We start from the raw sequence: 21,702 nt of genomic DNA, 5'->3' as shown, positions 1-21,702 counted from the left end.
ATCATTGCCAGAAGAGGTTTAAATTAAATAACTCTGCGTATGGAGAAAACTAGATGAAAAGAGACAAAAAGAAAAAAAACAACATTCGGCCTTGGACGACCGTTGGGTACTTAAGCTAATTCAGTTTGCTAACAAATCACCTTTAATAGCATTAATTGCTGTAAATACATAAGTGAACGTAGTAAATAAGGCAAGACCTTGCATGTCATTTAATACAATGATTGAAAACTTGACATGTAACAAACGGACCAATTCGATGGAAAATTTTGGTCCTACATTAATCTCTATATATAAAAATGAATTGCTGTTCGTTAGTCTCGCTAAAACTCGAGAACGGCTAAACCGAATTAGCTAATTTTGATCTTGAATTATTTTTGGAAGTCCAGAGAAGGTTTAAAAGGTAGATAAATATGAAAATGCTCGGAATTAAATAAAAATAACAATTTTTCCTTTGATGTGTTTTTTTTTTATTGCTTAGATGGGTGGACCAGCTCACAGCCCACCTGATGTTAAGTGGTTACTGGAGCCCATAGACATCCACAACGTAAATGCGCCAACGACCTCGAGATATAAGTTCTAAGATCTCAGTATAGTTACAACGGCTACCCCACCCTTCGAACCGAAACGCATTACTGCTTTACGGCGGAAATAGGCGGGGTGGTGGTGCCTACCCGTGTGGACTTCCAAGAGGTCCTACCACCAGTAATTACGCAAATTATAATTTTGCGGGTTTCATTTTTATTACACGATGTTATTCCTTCACCGTGGAAGTCAATCGTTAACAAACCCCCCATCGGACGGATTCCTTTTGTTTGTTTTAAGTTTGTTTTATACAAAAGTTTAAGTCTTTTATGTATCGATTGAGGCACTACAAAGTCTGCCGGGTCAGCTAGTAATAATATAATAAAATAATTTATTGGATTTCACACATATTTAGATTATTGCAGGAAAATAAAATAAGAATAAAAAGACAAAAAGGAGGTGGCTCAGCTAATGATGTTCAAAGAGGATGAATCGAACGGGGCTCATTTAAGGCTAGATACGTGTGCACAGAATTAAAACAGTGACTACTTTCCATTTTATTGCAATGTCAGTAAAATGAATGTTTAAAAAATACGTGTAAATTTAAAAATATAAATAGACAATAAAAACCGAGACAAAGAACAAACAAGCCTGCTTAAACACACGAAAATTTGCCTGATATGGGAATCAAACCCACGATTCTCAGTTCTCACCCTCGACCCAGCACTCAGAAGCGATAATTAGTTCGCCATCGAGTTAGTAAAAAAAAAACATTAGTGTAGAATTGTTTTTAATTACCGTTGTATAGATTTAATCGAACATAATTGTATAATGTAATTGTATGATTAAACTTTAAGTGAGAACAAAGAATCTTGATATTTTGTGGATCGGATATCGTAAAATACATGTAAAAAATTTCAGAGAAAATTAGTGCATCGTAATATATATATCGAATTGTATATATCCCTATAAACGTGTTATTTCATAGACGAGTTAAAACGCTGACGGCCAGTATGGTGCTAAGTGTCTATCAGAGCCAAGAGCAAATGTCTATCATATACTTCATGACGTAAATGCTTGAAACCTTTATTGGGATATGAGACCGAAGTCTGAATTGCATTGTGTAACCGTTGGCTCACCTTTTCAACGGAACCATATGGGCTTAAATAAAAAATTAAAGGCAATGATTACCTAATATAAAATAAAATGGTAATTAGTTAAATTGTAATATTGTAAAAATGGAAAAGATTATTTTTTTGCATTTGTTTTGAGTCCGTTCTCAGGCCAGTGGCTCATTTTAAAACCGGTGATGCAGCTACCAATTAACATTACATGACATTCACCAACATCATATTCAATAACTCGTTTTTACGATAAGAAAATCGGACAGACTTTTACTTCCACGAATGAGTGAGACAACACTTAAGTATGTCTCAAATAGAACCATACATAACATATTAAGTAGGCTATGTATTGAACATAATAGGAGAATCCATATAAATTACAGAGGTTATGAACAATTAGTTTCAAATGATATCGTTGCTACAAAATATGTAGGTACGTGTTTTTATTTGTTATGCGTGACATTTTATAGAATATTTATTTATTACTGTATATTAGTACAGTCTAGATTAATTTATTTTTAGGTGAAGAGGAAATTGTCGAATAAAATCTCTTCTCGCTCAACAATCTGTGTCTTGGATGAGCTAGAACTCATACGAGACAAAAGGAGGTCAAGGTGAAGGGCTTTTTACAAACTCAGGACTCAAGGGCTCACAAGAAAACTTAACAACTATCCGAGTGCCCTAAGAGAGACCTAGCAGCTCAAGGACAGCTGCTTCGCGAGTGCATCTAAAACAAGATGGTATTCGCGATCTACTGAGAAGATCCGATGAGACTATTATTATGGGCTAAGTTTCACGTTAAGCTCTTTTTCGAGTTCGAATACGCTGAGCTGTGGTGATGTTTACTGCTGCTAATAGTACTGAGATTGGATCGAGTGGGTCCATAAGGACGTGTCGCGTTTCCAGCGAAGCGCATGTCTTCCCGCCATCGTGTCATGACTGGACGAATTTTCCGAATGGGAAATCCTCGATGCCACGATCGTCACTCGTCGGGCTATCCGAAGCCCACATCACAATTTATATACTAGATTTTTTACGGTTTTGTTATTTCCACAATAACAATGTCGAATAATACCTTTGTAAGCCTGTGACCACAAAATCCATATTATTTGAAAAATATGAAAATAATAAGCACGAGATTTAATTATTATGTAAAACTATTTTTAGCTATGATTTTCTCCACAATCAATACGGGATTCTGTAGCCTTTTTTATATTAATAAATGTTTACGTTTTTATTCTTGCACGTGTATAATATGTGTACATATTATCTTCGAATATTTTTCCATTGTACAAATATGAAACGGTTGAACACACCTGAAACCAAACAATACAGATTATGTTCTATGGCTTCGCTTATGCCCTCGGGGTCTGATCTACTTAGTAGTCCAGTAACAGTCACCTCACTAACCAATTTAATGGATGCTTTGTAAGCAAATCAAGAAACAAAAAGAAGACAACAGTTCTGATTTCGCAAAAAAAACCGGTAAATATTACTTTTTAATTTTGAAGACTCTTTGATAGCAATACTCTAGAAGATTCTTGAAACTTATAATTTAAACGAAGCGTAGTGTTTAGAGCGCTTATGTACCGAATTGCCTTATCCGCCTGCGACGGGAAAATGCAAAGCCGCCGTCGCCCGAAATATGTCTTGTCGGATCCCTCGCATCCACTCTCGGCAACGTGGCCAAAGTAGCGCATTATGCGTTGCAGACAAGTGCTAGACAGGCGTTGAGCGTTCTCCATTTTAATCTGTAGCAGGACCGAGATGTTCGTGTTTGATAAATGTTTAATAAGATGTTTGTTAATAATATTTGCTTTCCGTTAATAATATTTGTTAATAATATTTGCTTTGCTTTCCAATAAAATTAGCTTTCCGTTAGACGTTCATAATGACAGAGGAACCAGAATGTCAGTTGCGTAGAAGGCGTTCGTCTGCTACTTCAAACATTCAATTAAATTTGGACGTGGGCTATCAAGTCAGTGAAGGTCAGCCCGCTGAAGATACGCCATCTCCGAGCACTGCTAAAGTATTAGCAAAGAGATCCTCATCAGCGGCTTTTATGGAGTTTAAGAATAAGCAGCAGTCTTTTGATATCCAGGTATTTATATAAGATATTACAATAATTTGCTAACAACTATGTACAGAGGTTACATTTAAATTTACCACACAATTTTTTAAATATCTATTTATGTATATAAATAGCATAGCTATAAGGTCTGGATGTGCTTATTAACTCGTATTCTTCCGGCCCTGATAGCAAAAGAGGAAAAGAACACCAAAGTATACTTGTTATGCCCACCAAATAACATAATTTAGGTACATTGGAAATTAATCATTAGGTAGACAGATATTGTACAAACTGACGGTTATCTATATATTAATACGTGAAGCAAAAACTTTGTATTCCTTTTAACGATAATTGCGCGGACGGAGGAGCATGAAATTTTCCACACTTATAGAGAATATAGAGAAGAAGTACACAATGCTAATATTTTTTTAAATTAATGCTTAAAAGATACATTAAATCAATAAAGAAAACATTACACACACTACATACCATGTATTTGACGCACACACGCATGCATACTATTTATTGTCAAACTTTTGTTCTTGATGTCTGTTGTCAAATTGAGAATAGAATATGGTTTGTCTTTGTTAATATTTTTTATAGTGTAGTCTTGGCGAAACTTGTGATTGTAGAAGTTTAAAATACAATCATAACAGTGTCCAAACTTACAATTCCAATTAATTATAGTCGAATTTCGACTGCTGCGGGACCTCTAGTATTATTTAAAACAGTCGCTTCCGACATATGAAAACACTAGCGACCCGCCCTCGCTTCGCTTCGGAAACATTAAAACACACATGAAACCAAAAAAATAAAATAAAATAAAAATTAAAAAAAAGTAGCCTATGTTCATCAGGGACAATGTCGGCTTCTAATGGAAAAAGAATTTTTCAAATCAGTCCAGTAGTTTCGGAGCCTATTCGAAACAAACAAACAAACAAATCTTTCCTCTTTATAATATTAGTATAGATGGAGTATTTCGGGAAAAAATATGGCAAATACATAGCGGGGTAATATGACTATTCTAACAGGAATCTCAACATCGACCAATCATATTATTATATACAGTTAATAAAAAATGAGTTAAAATATATAATGTTATATATGAGTCGTCTATTATCAAAGGTGGCAATCTGTGCATTTGTACAAAAAAATGTTATTGATATGTCAATACAGATTGATTTGAATATAATCGTCTCCTTCAAAGAATACGGTTCAAAACCTGCATTAAATAAAGGTTAATACTTAACCTGTTATTTATCTAAGACGTCGTTCAGAAGAGTTTTGTGACTGCCAATGGAATACAAAGTCAATAATTCGTTTTTCTGATTTACCAATAATTGTCCAAAAGTCACATTGCCGGCTTTGATAATAGTCGACTCATATATTATACCATATCCAGCTTGAAGACGAACTGTTGATAGGTTTTATTCATTGTAAAATTATCTTTATTTCAGGATTTATGTTCGACTCTATGTATTTTTATTTTTTCATACATATTATTACAAAGATAAGTCCAAATCATAGGCTACCACCACTTACTATGACAAAAGGTTAACATACATAAATAGCACTATAAAGTAGCAATCAGCTCAAATTATTTTACTAAATCTCTAGATCGAAGAATGTGAGGAGGAAGAAATTCTAGTGGATTCAGAAGACGAAGAAGAAAACACCGTTTCTGGAATAAACCGGTCTCTCACACCAGTTCCCATACAAGACTTCGCCGCTAACGTCGTTTATACAGAAGGTTGGCTTAAGCAATACGCTGGCACTTTACTGAAATTCAATTCGACCATAGAATAACTAAATCTAGAAGCAACAAGCTGTCAAAAAAGTATAGTTTCTTTTTCTAACCCCGCATCTAATAAATCGTTGTGGATGTGTATGTATAAATATTTTCATTTTCCATAAGAATTAGAGATTTATAGTAATATTTTCATTTTCCATAAGAATTAGAGAGGTAGGTATTTTTTTATTGCTTATATGGGTGGACGAGCTCACAGCCCACCTGGTGTTAAGTGGTTACTTAAGCTCATAGACATCTACGACGTAAATGCGCCACCCACCTTGAGATATAAGTTCTAAGGTCTCGAGTATAATTAGTAGGTAGGTAGGTAGGTAGTAAATTGTCATTTAAGGACATAGGACTGCACCTGTTGCCAGCTAGTGACAGTAGTTTGTTAAGTCATTTTGTTTTTATGGCGTGTCTCACTGTTTGAGTGGAAAAATAACCTTGGTCATACAAGGCGATAACAGCAACACTAACGTTCACATGGAAACTGCTAGCTACTACCATAGTAAATACTTCCTTCCAATATATAGGTAGTGTAAAAAGTCTGCAAAACGCCAAGAAACCGAAACCATAGGTTTTTTCGGGACGGAGGGATTGCTTTTCGCTCCGAGGTTATTACAACTTCGCCAGAATAGGTGAGCAAGCACAATCTCACCCAGAAAAGTTGGTGTTTGAAAATGGACGAAGCCTATCAACTCAAAGGCACCTAATTTGCGAGTGCGTCGACTACTGGGCCGAAAATATCGACCCGCTGAGAAGAATCGGTGATAAGCTCAGCGGGCTGATGCTACGGGATAATTGTCACGCCCAACTCCTCGCCGAGAGCAGCGACCTGTGTAATGGCTGCTTCTAGTGTTAGAAATAGAAGCATCTATGTTTCAAGAGGTTTTAGAAGACTTATTAATTATTTAGGTACCGACTTATTCCTGTTACAAGGGCCCTTGAATTATTTTGATCTGATCTACTTTGTTTATTTTACAAATGTTTTGGTAGCTCTTCAAACTATCTATTTGCTTCAATTTGAGAATGCGTTATTATTATTTCAGGCCCTCAAGCTACTGATTTCTTGAGAGTGAAGACAACTGAAGGCGATTGCTACACTGATGTATCAGATGCAGACACCGAAGAAGAAGAAGAATGAGATCAAATCTGTTTATATTCACTAAAATTTATTTATTATTTCATATCATATTATACAATTACGTACTTATTATTTATTGCAATGTAATTGTAATCGTAGAAAATTTAGTAAAACTCACCAACATTTAATATCAAGATACAAGTTTTAAACTTATTTAAATAAAGATAAAAATTATATAATGAGTTTTGAAAATATGTTATTATCATACTAACTGCCAAACCGCAGCTTCGCACGCACGCACTAATTCTCTTGCTTAACTTTCATATAAAAGGTATCTCTTCCCCAGGGATCAAAATATTTCCATACCCAATTTCGTCAGAATCGGCCCAACGGTTTTGGCGTGACAGACATTAGTTTCATATAAATAAAATGAAAACCTATTAATTTTGTAACATCCTATTTCAATGAAACAAATATTATATGCTGTCCTGTATTCATATTATGATTTTCTGTTCCGAATTAACCTCTGTATACTAATGTATACAAACTAAATAAAAATACATTCAGTAGTTCCAGAGATATGAGCGAACAAAGACAGAAAACACAGACAGAAAATTATTCCCAAATCCCAAAAGAGCGGTTTATTTTCTATTCCTACTCCTTAGTTACCCTTTTTCTATTTTTAAGCGACTTCAAAAAGAAGTAACGCTGAACCTTGTTTTTGAGTAAAAATATTAAATATTTTTCTTTTTTATAATGAATGCACATAAGGAGATTAGAGGTAACGAAACTCTCTTTTATTGGTGACAATTTGAAAAAATGTCCAACTGCAAGTTAATTGCAACATAAAAAATCCACCAAAACAGCGCTATTAATAATAAGTCGTATGATATGAATATCGCAGATGTAAACGGAGTGTGTAGTGATGAATTTCAAAAATAACAGCCAAGAGAAGCTAAAATAGCCCCTCAAGGCTACCAGTGCTTAGGTTAAAAATATATTAACTTTTGGCGCTAAATTCGATATTACACCACTTGCTACGGGGGCGCCCTCAGCCTATTAATGGTTACTTTTCGACAGGCGCTTCTTAAGCACAAAGGTTACTCCTTAGTAATAGCCTCCGTAAATACACTACAGAACTTAGGATAATGTTGCCATAAATTAATTTTCTTATCTAGGGATGCCAAACTGCACAGACTACATAAAAATACACAGATCACGTAACTTTATTTATTTATTCATATATACAATAATATCAAACTAATTTGATAATAGGAAAGTGTCTATGTACAGAGAAATCAAACTCGGGCGATGTAGTTGTGTCGGCTTTGTGTCCTCCCGCTAATAGTTTTAAAACGACAAAATTTGTTTTGGCAACTTTGAGCAGATCTTGCACCTGAAAATAAATTTATTTATTTAATAATTACATTACTCTGTGGCCAGTTTACGCATATATATTTTTCAATGAACTACCCTCCATGTAGTTTCACGAGAGCTATTTCATATCGTTCTTCAAACTAGATTAAATAAGTCAATATAAAAATAGATAAATAGATGGATATGAGAAATTTCATTAAAATTCATTCAGTCACTTCTGTAATTTAGTAAGCTCTAAGAAACAACAAAAGATACAAATTTCCACATTTAATGTAGATTATATAATTTTACAGTACAGATTACTGCCACCCAATTGTTCGTTTGTTGATATATTAGGTGTTTTGGTATTGCTGGTCTAATTTACTTGAAACTTGATATTTATCATATACATATCAGGAAAGGTTTTCGTCATAGTACCACAAAAAGGTGGTGAGCTAATGCACTTTTAATAAAACAGTGTATTTCGTACATTCAACGATGGTCAGTTTAGTAGGATGTTATTATATTTAGATTATAATACCATAGTATATTTCAGATATCTTCCTAAAATCTCAAATTCGACTTTTGATTATTCAGACTTTCATTACTTTGCCTATATGTCACTTTACTGGTGGTAGGACCTTTGTGAGTCCGCACGGGTAGGTACCACCACGCCGCCTATTTCTGCCGTGAAGCAGTAATGCGTTTCGGTTTGAAGGGTGGGGCAGCCGTTGTAACTATACTGAGACCTTAGAACTTATATCTCAAGATGGGTGGCGCATTTACGTCGTAGATGTCTATGGGCTCCAGTAACCACTTAACACCAGGTGGGCTGTGAGTTCGTCCAACCATCCAAGCAATAAAAAAAAATAAAAAAAGTAGGAAGTTTCACGTAACATAGGATCTAGTAATTAGCTTTATTGTTGTTTTTTTTTTTTAAACGAATCCTACAGAACCATTTCGATTACTGTATTAATAAAAAAATCTTACCTCTTGATCGGGAACGGTTATAGTTTCCAATAAGGAACGAGCTTGTTGAAAATGTTTGTAGCCACCGAGATACAGAATCACAGGGTTCTCGTACCTGCAATGTAACAAAACATATTATATCGAGGTGTGTATACGCGACATTTATCTTTGTAATTTAGGGTGCGTCTATATTTCAATTAAGTTCCATTTAAATGGCTAATAAAGTTTTTTTGTTACGTTATCTTTTCCAACTTCTAAACTTTAAATGACTCTCTTGTAAAATAGGAAAAATGTCATTTAAACAAAACCATCTTTTACGCCTCGATATTTTTTTTTCCATCTGTACTGTACAATCGTGAACATTTGTTAAGTACGTATTCCATTAGAAAAATTGGTACCTGCCGGCGGGATTCGAACACCGTTGCATCGCTACATACGAATGCACCGAACGTCTTATCCTTTAGGCCACGACGACTTCCATGTTCTAACATGATGGAGCGTAAATAATGCTAATAAAAAATTTTAAAAATATGATTTTTTTTTTAAATCTGTATCGATTTTTTTCCCGTCCCATCATGATAGCTGTCATTACTAACTTTAACTCCTAACACCCAGCATACACAGGTCGACGACCCGACGATCGCGCGAGCGTTACTCGAAAATCGACTCAATCGACTTGTGTCTTAAAGCTGAAAACTCACTGCAGCGGCTGCGTCATCTCGCAGAACTCGTGGTAGTGGACTTGGGGCGGACTCAGGCCGGAGAGCGGCGCGAACCGGTGCTTGTACCGGACCGCTTCGTTGTCGAACTCGGACTGCGGCTGACGGATCTTCCCTTGCAGCTTGAAAGCGACTAACGCCTGCGGAAACAATCAAATTTATAGGGGGGTGACACTGAAAATGGTTAGAAAATCAAAAACTGACCAAACTAGAAAGTTATTCTCAATTTGATAGACAGACACAGTAACAGACTTTAACAATAAACTAAAGAGCATTTATGCGTGTGTGTGTGTTTATGTCAAATATATGGTAGTGTGTGTAATGTTTTTTTTTATTGATTTAATGTATTATTAATGTATAACTTAAAAAATATTAGCATTCTGCATTCCTTCTCTATGTTATCTATAAGTGTGGGAAATACCATATTTCTCCATTTGCGCAATTTTCGTAAAAAGGGGTACAAAGTTTTTGTAAGTTACGTAAGGTAAGTAATTACGATTACCTTAGTCGAAATGAATAGTGTTATATTTGTATATCGACGCTTGAAAAGCAAACGTGACTAAGCGACAATGCGTGAACTTTACAGTGGACTAATTTAAAGTTGAAATGCCTGAAAAAAATCTATTTTAACGAATCTAGCTGTAGGATTGAAATGAATTTAATAGACCTAGAAATATATATTTTTTTGCGCATCGAATATGGTTATTGCCTGATTTATGTACAAAGCAGTTATTGTCGCTTAGTCACGTTATACCGAACTATATTGGAAACGGCTCCAACGATTTTCATAAAATTTAGTATACAGGGGATTTTGGGGGCCATAAATCGATCTAGCTACGATTTATTTTCAGAAAATATTGTTTTATTCGTGTTTTCAATAATCAACTCTTCCCGACAACTATTGTCATCATCATCATCTAGTTACCTTATAATATCCCCCGCACATGTTCTGCATGACTTGACACATGAGTCCCTCCCTCGCGTAAGGGCGCGTGCGTTTCTTCTGTTTCCGTACACCGGCACGTTTGCCTTCTATTCTCTTGGTGGTCTCGTTGGCCAGGCCTTCAGCTCGTCCCAGGGCCGACACCAGCCAGCCGTACAGAAACTCGTACAGATACCTGCGAACACCATTTATTACAGCCGTCATTTCTTTGTATGTACTAGTGGTCCCCAGTGATCGAAATTCGACCTTCGATATTAATTTAAATTATAGATTACAAATCTATTCTCAATCTGACCACAGATGGGTGAACGGGCTCACAGCCCACCTGGTGTTAAGTGGTTACTGGAGCCCATCGACATCTACAACGTAAATGCGCCACCCACCTTTCGATATAAGTTCTAAGGTCTCAGGTACAGTTACGGCTGCCCCGACCTTCAAGCCGAAACGCATTACTGCTTCACGGCAGAAACAGACAGGGTGGTGGTACCTACCCGCGCGGACTCACAAGAGGTCCTACCACCAGTCAAATTGAGACTTCGACCTCATATCACGAGGTGGACTGACGCAATTCGTGTCCGTAACTCACCAGAAAATATAATGATATTCATGTACAGAGTACAGTTCCAGTTCTAAGCCGGAGAGTAGATACGCGATCATTACACGCAGCACGTGGTACAGAACCCAAGTGCTGAAGCACGGACAATCTCCAGTACCCATGCTGCCACTCGTTATCGCGTCCACGCTCTCCGCCTGAAAATACAATTACGGAAAACTTATATCACGAAGTATGTACATCAAATTAATTAGCCGAGAATGTGCTTTTAGTTAAACGAAAACGGCGCAGTGGATATCGTTCCAAAAGCCGTCTCGAGCAATCTCTTACTGGTGGTAGGACCTCTTGTGAGTCCGCACGGGTAGGTACCACCGCCCCGCCTATTTCTGCCGTGGAGCAGTAATGCGTTTCGGTTTGAAGGGTGGGGCAGCCGTTGTAACTATACTGAGACCTTAGAATTTATATCTCAAAGTGGATGGCGCATTTACGTTGTAGATGTCTATGGGCTCCAGTAACCACTTAACACCAGGTGGGCTGTGAGCTCGTCCACCCATCAAAGCAATAAAAAAGAATCTGTATTCAAACGTTAGCATGACTTATCCTTTTAAAATTCGATTCCTTTTAAAAAGTTTCGTGAACCCGCAACGGACGAGTACAAAACTTAGGATTGGTATACGCATTTTCCGAATTATACATAGTCACTGGAGGACATTCACTGTGCTTGTGCGTCTTTACCCAACAGCTACTTTTTTGTAGTACATTGCGTCTTTTTTTATTAGTATTTACTAACTGTCATTTGACTTTCTTTTCGACCGCATTCTTGAACATTAAAAACGAAGACTTTAAAAGGGGCATTTTCTTCAATACAGAAGAGGATTCAAAAATTAACTTATTTATGTTATGCCATAACTATTTTATCGTTTTATTAAAAGTTTTTAAAGTAAAACTTTTATTACATCGTCTCAAACTTTTTCGTCTGTGTGTTGCATGTCGCGTGACGGTCGGCCGCGGAGTAGGGACAAAGTGAAAGGCGCTTGTCAGAGCAGCCAAGGCCAATATGGCGGCGCCTATAGTTCGCAGCAGCTGACCGTGTAGTGTATTTGTTAGTGCCCTTACAGATAATACAACCATACCTCTTCTTGCAAAGTAGCGAATTCATCGAGCAAGAGCACCAGCTTATCCCGCTGCCTGGCGCGGTTGTGTCCGCACACTTGCAGCAACACGGCGAACGGACGAACGCATCTCGTCAAAAAAGTCTCGACAACTTCTCGCGCCTTCAATACAAACATATCAGTTTTAGCAGAACATGTCAACTGATTGACGGACCGTACCACGACTCAATATTAGGGTTGTACGATTTTTTCAAAGTGAAAACTTATTTGGCATAAATGCGATTTGAAATATTATTTAACTATACAGTGAATCATTTCTCAAGGTGACCCGTAACATTCTTGTTGGAGTACCTATGGAGTCAAACAGTCAATTAACAATTGGTTGACTCCCTTATGCCAATCAAAGCGTGAAAACACATCAATAAATTTAACAAGAAAGCAGCGAAGATTTTTTTTTTATAAATTGCATCCTTAAAGCGGTGCAAAAGATTATCTACAAATATTTTATTTTCTTTGATACTATTGTGTATGGTCTGACTAACCTGCGGAGTGCCTGGCATCATTGGTTTATTAATTAAAACCGGTGGATTAACGAAATTCTTGATCGAATCTCTGAGGATCTCAATGAAGATGTGGTGGGGCCGAGGAACTCCCGAGGGAACGGTTTGCGCAGTGGCGGCCGTCGTCGCCGGAGACGGACTCAGATACAGTAGCTGTAGTGCAGATCTCGATAAAATACAAGCGCGCTGACGGCTGAATTCCATGAAGAAATCCTGAAATATAGATAAAATATTATATTGAGCAGTTTTTAATAATAATAATATAGTATAATAATATATTCAATATAATATATAGTAAAAAAACAACATAATAATATAGTATTGTGTCATAGTTACTAAATAGTGGTTATAGTAGAACATATTACTTGTACATAAACCCTTGTATTACTCTGGAAGGAACATTCAATAAAACATGGTAGATTGTTCTCAAAAAAATTACCATATTTTTATCTATACACAAATCTTACTATATAATTTTGTAGACTTTTTGGCGGGAACGCGATTAGTGAAATTGTGTGATTTGTTTTATTTTGTCTGTTTAGTGTTTCTTCAGGTTTAAATGTGTAATAGCGGTAGTTTATTAGTGCACAAATGTGGGAAAATGAAACAAAGCTGCTGAACGTAACTTCTCGGGATCCTCCAAAAAGTCCACTGAAAAAATGTCAGTAACTGAGCATCATTTTACTGAGATTATATTTCATTCCATATCATCTCATCTCATTTAATTTAATTTCATCCCAGTTGATTAATGTCTCAAATTAATCATCTTCATTTCACTTCATTTCACTCCATATTATCATTTTTCATTTCATAAAAATAAGAATATAAATTAAAATAAGACCATGACCTTAAAGGTCTTAGTTACCAGGTCATAAAATCCCTTAAAAAAAAAACAATAGGAGTGGGTAATATCGGTTTTGCCGCGTATCGAATCGTATCTATGTATCGAGGATCAATATCGGATATTGAATCTATATATTTTCTGAATCTATATATTGATGGATGCTAGTAGATTTTCTCGATTCATGATATTTGAGATTTGAAACGATACGCTGATATAATATCGTAGTAGATATAGATTTAAGTCAACGTTATACGGTTGGTTTTCTGATATCAATTTATAATATGATCTTAAAGTAATAAAAAGAACATGAAAATAAAAATATCAAAAAAACTTTCCTTCATGCTTTTACCAGGCTTAGGACTGGCTACATTATTTTCAGTTTTTAGTATTTTGTGTCTTAATTTAAAATTACAAAATATACCAAAAGAGTGTAGATTTCAAAAGTTTAATACAAACACAAGAAATAAACTCAATTATTTGGATTCAACTAAAAATAGAAAAATGTGTACTTTAAAAATCAAACACAAAAAACTTTTAAGTATTTATAAACACTTGTCCAAAAATTCTAGTTCAAGGTCAAAGCGCGTGAAATTAAATTCAACGATGCAAATAGGCTATACTGCATTCAAGTTAGGGTCGAAAGTTGAAACTTCTTTCCTTAATTGTATCCTGCTGATACGCTAAGAATAATCTACAGACATATGGACTTAAATATAAGGTTTACAATTGTATGGATAATGCCTGTTTCTGTTTCATTCATCACATGATATCCCTATCGTGCGCTCACTCACTCTGGCCGATTCGATACGAACCAAACGAATATTGCTGATATTAACGAATCGGTACGATATGCCGATGCGCATCACATCGAGCAATATCGTGTATCGGCTGATATCGAAATATAGATTTCGATTCACGAATCGGTACGATATGGCGATGCGCATCACATCGAGCAATATCGTGTATCGGCTGATATCGATATATAGATTTCGTGCGGGGCGATATCGGATTCAACGATATTGCTGCGATATATAGATATTGAATCTATATACGATTTATATCACCCACTCCTAAAAAACAATAATATAATTTTGTATTTACAACTAAACATTACCACTGCCGTGTGGAAGTTAGTGCAGGAGGTGATCTTCCAAGCGTGACGGAGTCTCGAAACGAGCTCGTCGAAATACTGAAGAGCTTCTATTCTTGGTTTGATGCGGGTGTACCGCGGAAACGTCGGAGGGAGGAGACGCTGGTTTATCATTGGCTCAAATCCCATTGGGTTCGGCGAATCGGCTAAAAAATAATATTAAAAGTTCACATATAACACTCTTAACGCTGCGCCATGGTTGCTGTATGGCTGCTGCTCCTATCTTCGGTATTTCCCCGGAGCTGTGTTATGATACATTCTTTTTCGAGCAAAGTTCAAGAAGTACTGGTGTTACTGTTGCTAGGACCTCCTGTGAGTTCGCGCGGGTAGGTACCACCACCCCGCCTATTTCTGCCGTGAAGCAGTAATGCGTTTCGGTTTGAAAGGTGGAGCAGCCGTTGTAACTATACTGAGACCTTAGAACTTATATCTCAAGGTGGGTGGCGCATTTACGTCGTAGATGTCTATGGGCTCCAGTAAACACTTTACACCAGGTGGGCTGTGAGCTCGACCACCTATCAAAGCAATAAAAAAAAAAGTATGGATGGTAGTCCCGAGGTATGTATCAGACATCAGGTTCGTATCTTGCTCTATCTTTGCATTGCTGATGTTCACCGGCAGCGGTGATCAAATTCCATCTGATGAGTCTCATCTAGCACATCTCACAATCAAAATGAAAGTCGAAGAATAACTGCATTTTATTTTTAATGTCTTTTGGAAATTATAATTTTTCATAAACATTGATGATCGTTTTAATTGAATTCTCTTGCCGTATAACTACTTTATGAATTATTTTACTATTATTTTAGACATGGTCAACTAGTTGTTTACTGTGATGGCTTCAACTTCCAAATCAATAGAGAATAACTAACGTCCCTATAAAAAATAGACAAAGCTATGAGCTAAATGGCTTTGAAGCGATACATTGCACTCAACGAAGGACATCAAGTCACTTCATTTTTTTTAAGCAGATTTTCTTTATAAACATAAAACTAACAATGAAAGTTTTAATTCAAAATGTAATGTAAAATGTAAATTTTTTTCTAATGAAATACGTACTCAACAAATGTTCACGATTGACTTCCGCGGTGAAGGAATAACATCGTGTAATAAAAAACAAACCCGCAAAATTATAATTTGCGTAATTACTGGTGGTAGGACCTTACGTTAGTCCGCACGGGTAGGTACCACCACCCCGCCTATTTCTGCCGTGAAGCAGTAATGCGTTTCGGTTTGAAGGGCGGGGCAGCCGTTGTAACTATACTGAGACCTTAGAACTTATATCTCAAGGTAGGTGGCGCATTTGCGTTCTAGATGTCTATGGGCTTCAGTAACCACTTAACACCAGGTGGGCTGTGAGCACGTCCACCCACCTAAGCAATAAAAAAAAGAAAAAAAAAACTAATTAATTTCCTAATCGAATAACTAAACTTACAGTTCTCCACAGGCTGCGTTCCTTTGCCTGAAGTTTTAATGATAACTTTCATCATTTCCGAACAACCGTTCAACAGGGCGACGCAGTCGGCTCCCGACTTCGAATCACGCTTTGTTATCAATAGAAGAGCTTGGTAGAACATTCTAGTGAATCTTATTCTGGCCGCTAGTGCTGTCCAAAGGATATTTGCCTAATAAAATCATGAAAAAATAGCATAAATTTATTACAAAATTTTATACAATTTGCCTTTCTTATTCATACTCAATAACTCACACATGATTTTCAGAATTTGTATTGTATCACTATTCCATTTTTTTTTATTTCCATCACATTTATATTAACAATTATTTTTCCAAAATAAAAATATTTTACGTTCTGTTGCTTCAACCACCTGTCGGTGTGCTTACCTCAGCTTCAGTATTCTTAGTTTTTTTGTTTAGTTCTTCTTCCTGCTCTCTGAGTAATGAAATACATTTGGACTCAGTAACTTCCAGACTGGCGTCGTAAGTATGACCTGACTGTGGATTTGAGCCTAAATAATACCCATATCCCATTGGCTGAAAATCTTCTTCTTCAAATACTTGAGCTCTGAAATAGAAAAAAGATGTGTGAAATTAAAAGAATTAAAAAATCTATACACATTTTATATAACATTTATATAAATTTTCCATAGGTTTTAGGGCACAATTCATGTAGAAAGTAAAGGTCAGACTGAAAAATTGACTTCTACTTTAGCCTTTTTTTTATGTAGCTATGTATGGGGCAAACACACACAACTGAGCCTGGTCTTCAGCTCTCCTTGTACATTTCTTGCTAGCCAGTCTACCCAAATCATCTGTGATCGCCAACAAATCTGATCAGCATAGAGATCATAGGCATTTTCTCCATGAAAGAGTCCATAGATATCAAGACTAGAATGTGGCCCATCATGTGATGAAACTCGATTTCTATTTTAACAACTACAGCCGGAGCCTACCATTCAAACGAACACATGACCATTTTGTAGCAAAAATAAGCAAAATGTTGGTAGCTGTCTAGGCTCACAGACAATTTTCACTAGTAATTATGCAAAGTTATAAGTAGCAGGTTTGATTATGACCGGTTGTATCCAGTCAAAACTTATAAAAAAAGTTGTATTTGATTAAACGTTTTCACTGCTCACCCAATGTAAAGTGGTTGTAAAAGCTCACTAGCCATTACAACACTAATGCCGCCACACATATTAGGAGATGTGGTCAGTCTTGTTTGTATTGTATACTGGCTGTCCTATTTTTTAAATCTGAATGTGTCACGCGCAAGAATGGGTTTATTCACCACTTTAGTTAAATTGCTTGATTCAAGACACTAAGTGTCTTATCTATTAAGCCACAAAAACTTCAAAAAGGTTCACGAGTCATGATGCATTAGTTGTCTAAATAATATAAATAAAAAAATCTTTGAATTTACATACATAGAAAATAATAAAATATCTTTCGACAAGTTTGCAACTTTACAGGAAAGCCGATTAAAGTTAAAAAATTTGGAAAAAATATTATTACAAAAAAAGTTCCTCAGTTATTTAAATGCAGTAAAAATAATTGAAGTTCAATTAAAAACACTGAATTGTTTATACTAATACCAAATAAAATGTACCTTTAATTACAAAGATAAATGTCTAGTATCAACCGAAATGTTGCTTAAACCAAATAGCCTTTCCCCCTTCTATATATAATAATAATAATTGCTTTCTATTGAAATCTTAATCACAAAGAACAATCAAATCAAACTTACTGGTTAATACAATCTCTTATGCAATCCAACAGTTTGTAAACTGCTATACAGAATGCCTTCAAAATTTTGTTGTTTATTGAATGTGGCTGATGTAGGTACAGATTAGTAAAAACGGTCTGAGCAAGAGAATGTCCTTCCAACCAGGAAACAATACATGCCATTGTTGCATCTATGATTCCAATCAGTTCATTAGGTTCTATGTTATCAATCTTCAACTTGTCGGCCTATATAAATAAAACTTTATATTACACAACTTAGTCTTTATAGTTAATGAGTTTACCACATCTTTTTGCTTATCACTTTGAACTCTGGACTCTTATATATATATGGCAGTTTCCAAAACATAATATAAAACTTAGTAAAGATATTTGTCATTAGAGTCACAAATTTAATAGATAGATATACTGGTGGTAGGACCTCTTGAGAGTCCGCGCGGGTAGGTACCACCACCCTGCCTATTACTGCCGTGAAGCAGTAATGCGTTTCAGTTTGAAGGGTGGGGCAGCCATTGTAACTATACCTGAGACCCTAGAACTTATGTCTCAAGGTGGGTGGCACATTTACGTTGTAGATGTCTATGGGCTCCGGTAACCACTTAACATCAGGTGGGCTATGAGCTCGTCCACCCATCTAAGCAATAAAAAAAAGTTACATTTGGGAAACTGTAGTTGTTTTGTAGAGAAATAATAATCAAGAAATTATGAAAGCCTCTGAAACATACTTACTGCAACAGCTTGATGGAAATTTAATGGTTTCGGAGTACCACGATTACACATCATTCCTGCATCCATTTTCGGGTCCATCATCTCTATAGCTGACATTGCTTCAAAGAGTCCAAAAAGGAGTCCATCATGAAGTAACTCTCCTAACTGCAGATCTAAAAGTTTACAAAAATTCAGTACAGACAATCATGCTGTACTAATAAAACTAGACAGAATTTGGAAACATTATAAGGTTCACAGATTTAGTCCCTTGTGTATTAGGAAGGATACTTGCAAGGACTTGGATGGACTTGTGTTTAAGAATAAGGTATGTATTGCTTTGCTCTCACCATTCTATTAAGTTTTACTATTAGCACTGTTAGTATTATCAGTGGATAAGCAACGCCACCTAATATTACTGTCTGTTAATAATTCCATCAAAGGAACTGTCAATTTAAATTTTACGATTTATGACATTTTAGTGTTTAAAGTCTACGGATGTTATTACCTTTTATGTATTTAAAGAAATCAGATGTTACATCGACCCAGTTGTAGGTCACTTCAGGAGCAGCAGCCAGAGGCTCCATTGCTCTGGAATAGAATTACAAAAATATATCCAAATAAAAGCTCTTTTTATATAATTAATAAAAATCATACTTACGTTTGTAATGTTATTATATTACAAAATTAACATATTTTCTTCAACATTAGATTTACACCAGAAGAATGATTTTTCAATCAAATTATAATATTGAAGGATGGTAATAATGTTTATTACAAAGAAATTATAGTCACGTACGTAGATATGTACTGAGATGAGATTTAATATTAGATTTTCTACATGAATAGGTAGATGTTGAAGAAAATACAAAAAAAAAACAGATTTAAAAGAAAATTTTAAACAATATAATTTGATTAGAATTTTAAAAGACGTGTTAATAAGAGAACCAATTATAAAATAAACTTGAAAGCTACAATATCTAACATAAAGACTAGAAAATATATAATAAAAACCGCATAAAACATGCATTTACCAAAAATTACTAACCCGTCACCATAATATTCATCATTATTATCGCTCATATTGGAATCCTTGTGGGATAAATAGTAAAATAATTAATTACCATGAATTTTCTAGTAGAATTTCAATTTGTACTTTGTCTCATTCCCCAATAGTAATTAATGTTCATAAATGAATTGGAATTTTTGGATTTATAAATAAAGAAATTGACAGTGGTAGTCGTACGGCAGTAGTAATGGTTTTATTTTTCTAACTGGAAAGGCAAAGGTATTATACCATACAGCGTAATCTTTTTTTTTTATGAAAAATGTTAATATGGAGTGAACTGAAATAAAGTTCGTTAATTTGAAACATTAATCAATGGGAATTAAATTAAATTAAATCGGATGAGATGATATGGGATGAAATATACTTTCAGTTTAATGGTAGTTATTTACTAAGACTTTTTCAGTGGAGTTTTTGGAGGATTACGGGATCCAGCGATTTTGTTTCATTTTCCACATTTGTGCATTTCACAGATACTATACAGTTAATAAACCACTGTTATTACAATTTAAATCTGAAGAAACACTCAAAGTTAATAGAGAAAATAAAATAATTCACACAACGTCGCTTCTCGCGTTCCCGCCAAAAAGTTCCCAAAGACTAGAATTTAAATCTGCCAAACTCTTTTTTGTCCTATTTTTATACTTGAACAGATAAAGGAGACATATGTAGCCCATAGAAGAAATTTATTTTTCTTGTTTTTCTTAGTGTGGCAATCAAATTTTTGGAACATCATTATTTCAAGAGTCTTGTTTTTTAAAGGCCAAAGTTATTTAAAAAAGTATTTATTAAGGAATGCTGAAAAGGGAGGAATTCACTAGATGATTTAAAAAATCGAATCTGCATTGATTAGTCGTCGTCGTGGCCTAAAGGATAAGACGTCCGGTGCATTCGTGTTGAAGCGATGCACCGGTGTTCGAATCCCGCAGGCGGGTACCAATTTTTCTGATGAAATATGTACTCAACAAATGTTCACGATTGACTTCCACGGTGAAGGAATAACATCGTGTAATAAAAATCAAACCCGCAAAATTATAATTTGCGTAATTACTGGTGGTAGGACCTCTTGTGAGTCCGCGCGGATAGGTACCACCGCCCTGCTTATATCTGCCGTGAAGCAGTAATGCGTTTCGGTTTGAAGGGTGGGGTAGCCGTTGTAACTATACTGAGACTTTAGAACTTGTATCTCAAGGTGGGTGGCGCGTCTACGTTGTAGATGTCTATGGGCTCCAGTAACCACTTAACATCAGGTGGGCTGTGAGCTCGTCCAACCATCTAAGCAATAAAAAAAAAATAAAAAAAAAAAACGATTAAAAATTACTTAGTTGTGATTTTAAATATTTTAGAAAATATATAATATAAAATTATTTAAATGCTTTTGTTTAAAATATACATAGCATAATAATTTAGATTTTATTTTATATGGGTACACTCACGATGTCTTTTTAAACCAATAATGTAAATATTTTATCATTTTCCATTTGTTTAAACGATTTTAAAAAACTTTTCTGCCTGGACATCTTTACGAGCACAGTTTATTAAAACAAGCACGCCCAGAATTATTATTCGGGTAAAAGTTTGTCATAACGACATCAGTGATTTTAGTCAAATATAAATTTTTTAGCCTACACTTTTATAAGCTCTTGTACGACCTACTTAATAAACTGTACTTACATCATTTAATTAATCTATGATTTCAACTCGAAACACTAGGAAAAGATAGTCTTAAGGGCTATATTTTGTTAATTTACATTTTCTTCATGCTTAAATGTGTGCTTAAGCGTTCAAGTTAAATAAAGGTGGTTTAGTAACTGCTTAGCATCTGTGAAAATGCATGAACTTGGGAAAATGAAACCAAATCGCTGGGAAAGTCCGCTGAATTCTTAGTAAATAACCACTATTTTACTAAAGCTTTATTTCATCCTGTCTCA

The 21,702-nt window shown here is 35.4% G+C and overlaps 2 protein-coding genes across 4 annotated transcripts; one reads left to right on the top strand and one right to left on the bottom strand.

The window, feature by feature from the left end:
• Positions 1 to 1,444: 1,444 nt before the first annotated feature.
• LOC105842451 (uncharacterized) lies at positions 1,445 to 6,829 on the top strand. 2 transcript variants are annotated; one of them, XM_038011118.2, is made up of 4 exons: positions 1,445 to 3,131; positions 3,529 to 3,747; positions 5,335 to 5,467; positions 6,559 to 6,829. In XM_038011118.2, exons 2-4 carry the CDS (start codon positions 3,538 to 3,540, stop codon positions 6,651 to 6,653), a joined length of 438 nt encoding a protein of 145 aa, XP_037867046.1. In that variant the 5' UTR covers positions 1,445 to 3,131; positions 3,529 to 3,537; the 3' UTR covers positions 6,654 to 6,829. The 2 variants fall into 2 exon arrangements, with proteins under 2 accessions (XP_037867046.1, XP_062524582.1); XM_062668598.1 differs by having other exon boundaries at positions 1,446 to 3,131; positions 3,518 to 3,747.
• A 980-nt stretch (positions 6,830 to 7,809) lies between these two features.
• On the bottom strand, positions 7,810 to 19,989 carry LOC101737838 (N-alpha-acetyltransferase 35, NatC auxiliary subunit). Of its 2 annotated transcripts, none has more exons than XM_012695725.2 (14): positions 19,830 to 19,989; positions 19,214 to 19,296; positions 18,730 to 18,881; positions 18,005 to 18,228; positions 16,642 to 16,822; positions 16,235 to 16,424; positions 14,764 to 14,945; positions 12,788 to 13,018; positions 12,267 to 12,407; positions 11,167 to 11,330; positions 10,563 to 10,755; positions 9,620 to 9,777; positions 8,940 to 9,033; positions 7,810 to 7,989 (listed from the first exon to the last, which is right to left on the bottom strand). In XM_012695725.2, exons 2-14 carry the CDS (start codon positions 19,290 to 19,292, stop codon positions 7,849 to 7,851), a joined length of 2,130 nt encoding a protein of 709 aa, XP_012551179.1. In that variant the 5' UTR covers positions 19,293 to 19,296; positions 19,830 to 19,989; the 3' UTR covers positions 7,810 to 7,848. The 2 variants fall into 2 exon arrangements, with proteins under 2 accessions (XP_012551179.1, XP_012551178.1); XM_012695724.4 differs by having other exon boundaries at positions 19,754 to 19,957.
• Between the last annotated feature and the right edge of the window lie 1,713 nt (positions 19,990 to 21,702).

Source organism: Bombyx mori, chromosome 5 (assembly GCF_030269925.1).
Source record: "Bombyx mori chromosome 5, ASM3026992v2".
Taxonomy (NCBI): Eukaryota; Metazoa; Arthropoda; class Insecta; order Lepidoptera; family Bombycidae; genus Bombyx; species Bombyx mori.
This window is presented reverse-complemented; position numbering and strand designations above follow the sequence as displayed.

What these genes read in the sequence shown, in the direction of transcription:
- LOC105842451 (XM_038011118.2), top strand. Translation starts at nt 3,538, where the DNA reads ATGACAGAGGAACCAGAATGTCAGTTGCGTAGAAGGCGTTCGTCTGCT. An exon ending in AGCAGTCTTTTGATATCCAG is followed by an intron (nt 3,748 to 5,334) that starts GTATTTATATAA and finishes CTAAATCTCTAG; the next exon opens with ATCGAAGAATGTGAGGAGGA. An exon ending in TAACGTCGTTTATACAGAAG is followed by an intron (nt 5,468 to 6,558) that starts GTTGGCTTAAGC and finishes TTATTATTTCAG; the next exon opens with GCCCTCAAGCTACTGATTTC.
- LOC101737838 (XM_012695724.4), bottom strand. Translation starts at nt 19,788, where the DNA reads ATGAGCGATAATAATGATGAATATTATGGTGACGG. An exon ending in ATTTCCATCAAGCTGTTGCA is followed by an intron (nt 18,229 to 18,729) that starts GTAAGTATGTTT and finishes TTATTTATATAG; the next exon opens with GCCGACAAGTTGAAGATTGA. An exon ending in AACGCAGCCTGTGGAGAACT is followed by an intron (nt 14,946 to 16,234) that starts GTAAGTTTAGTT and finishes ATTATTTTTTAG; the next exon opens with CCGATTCGCCGAACCCAATG.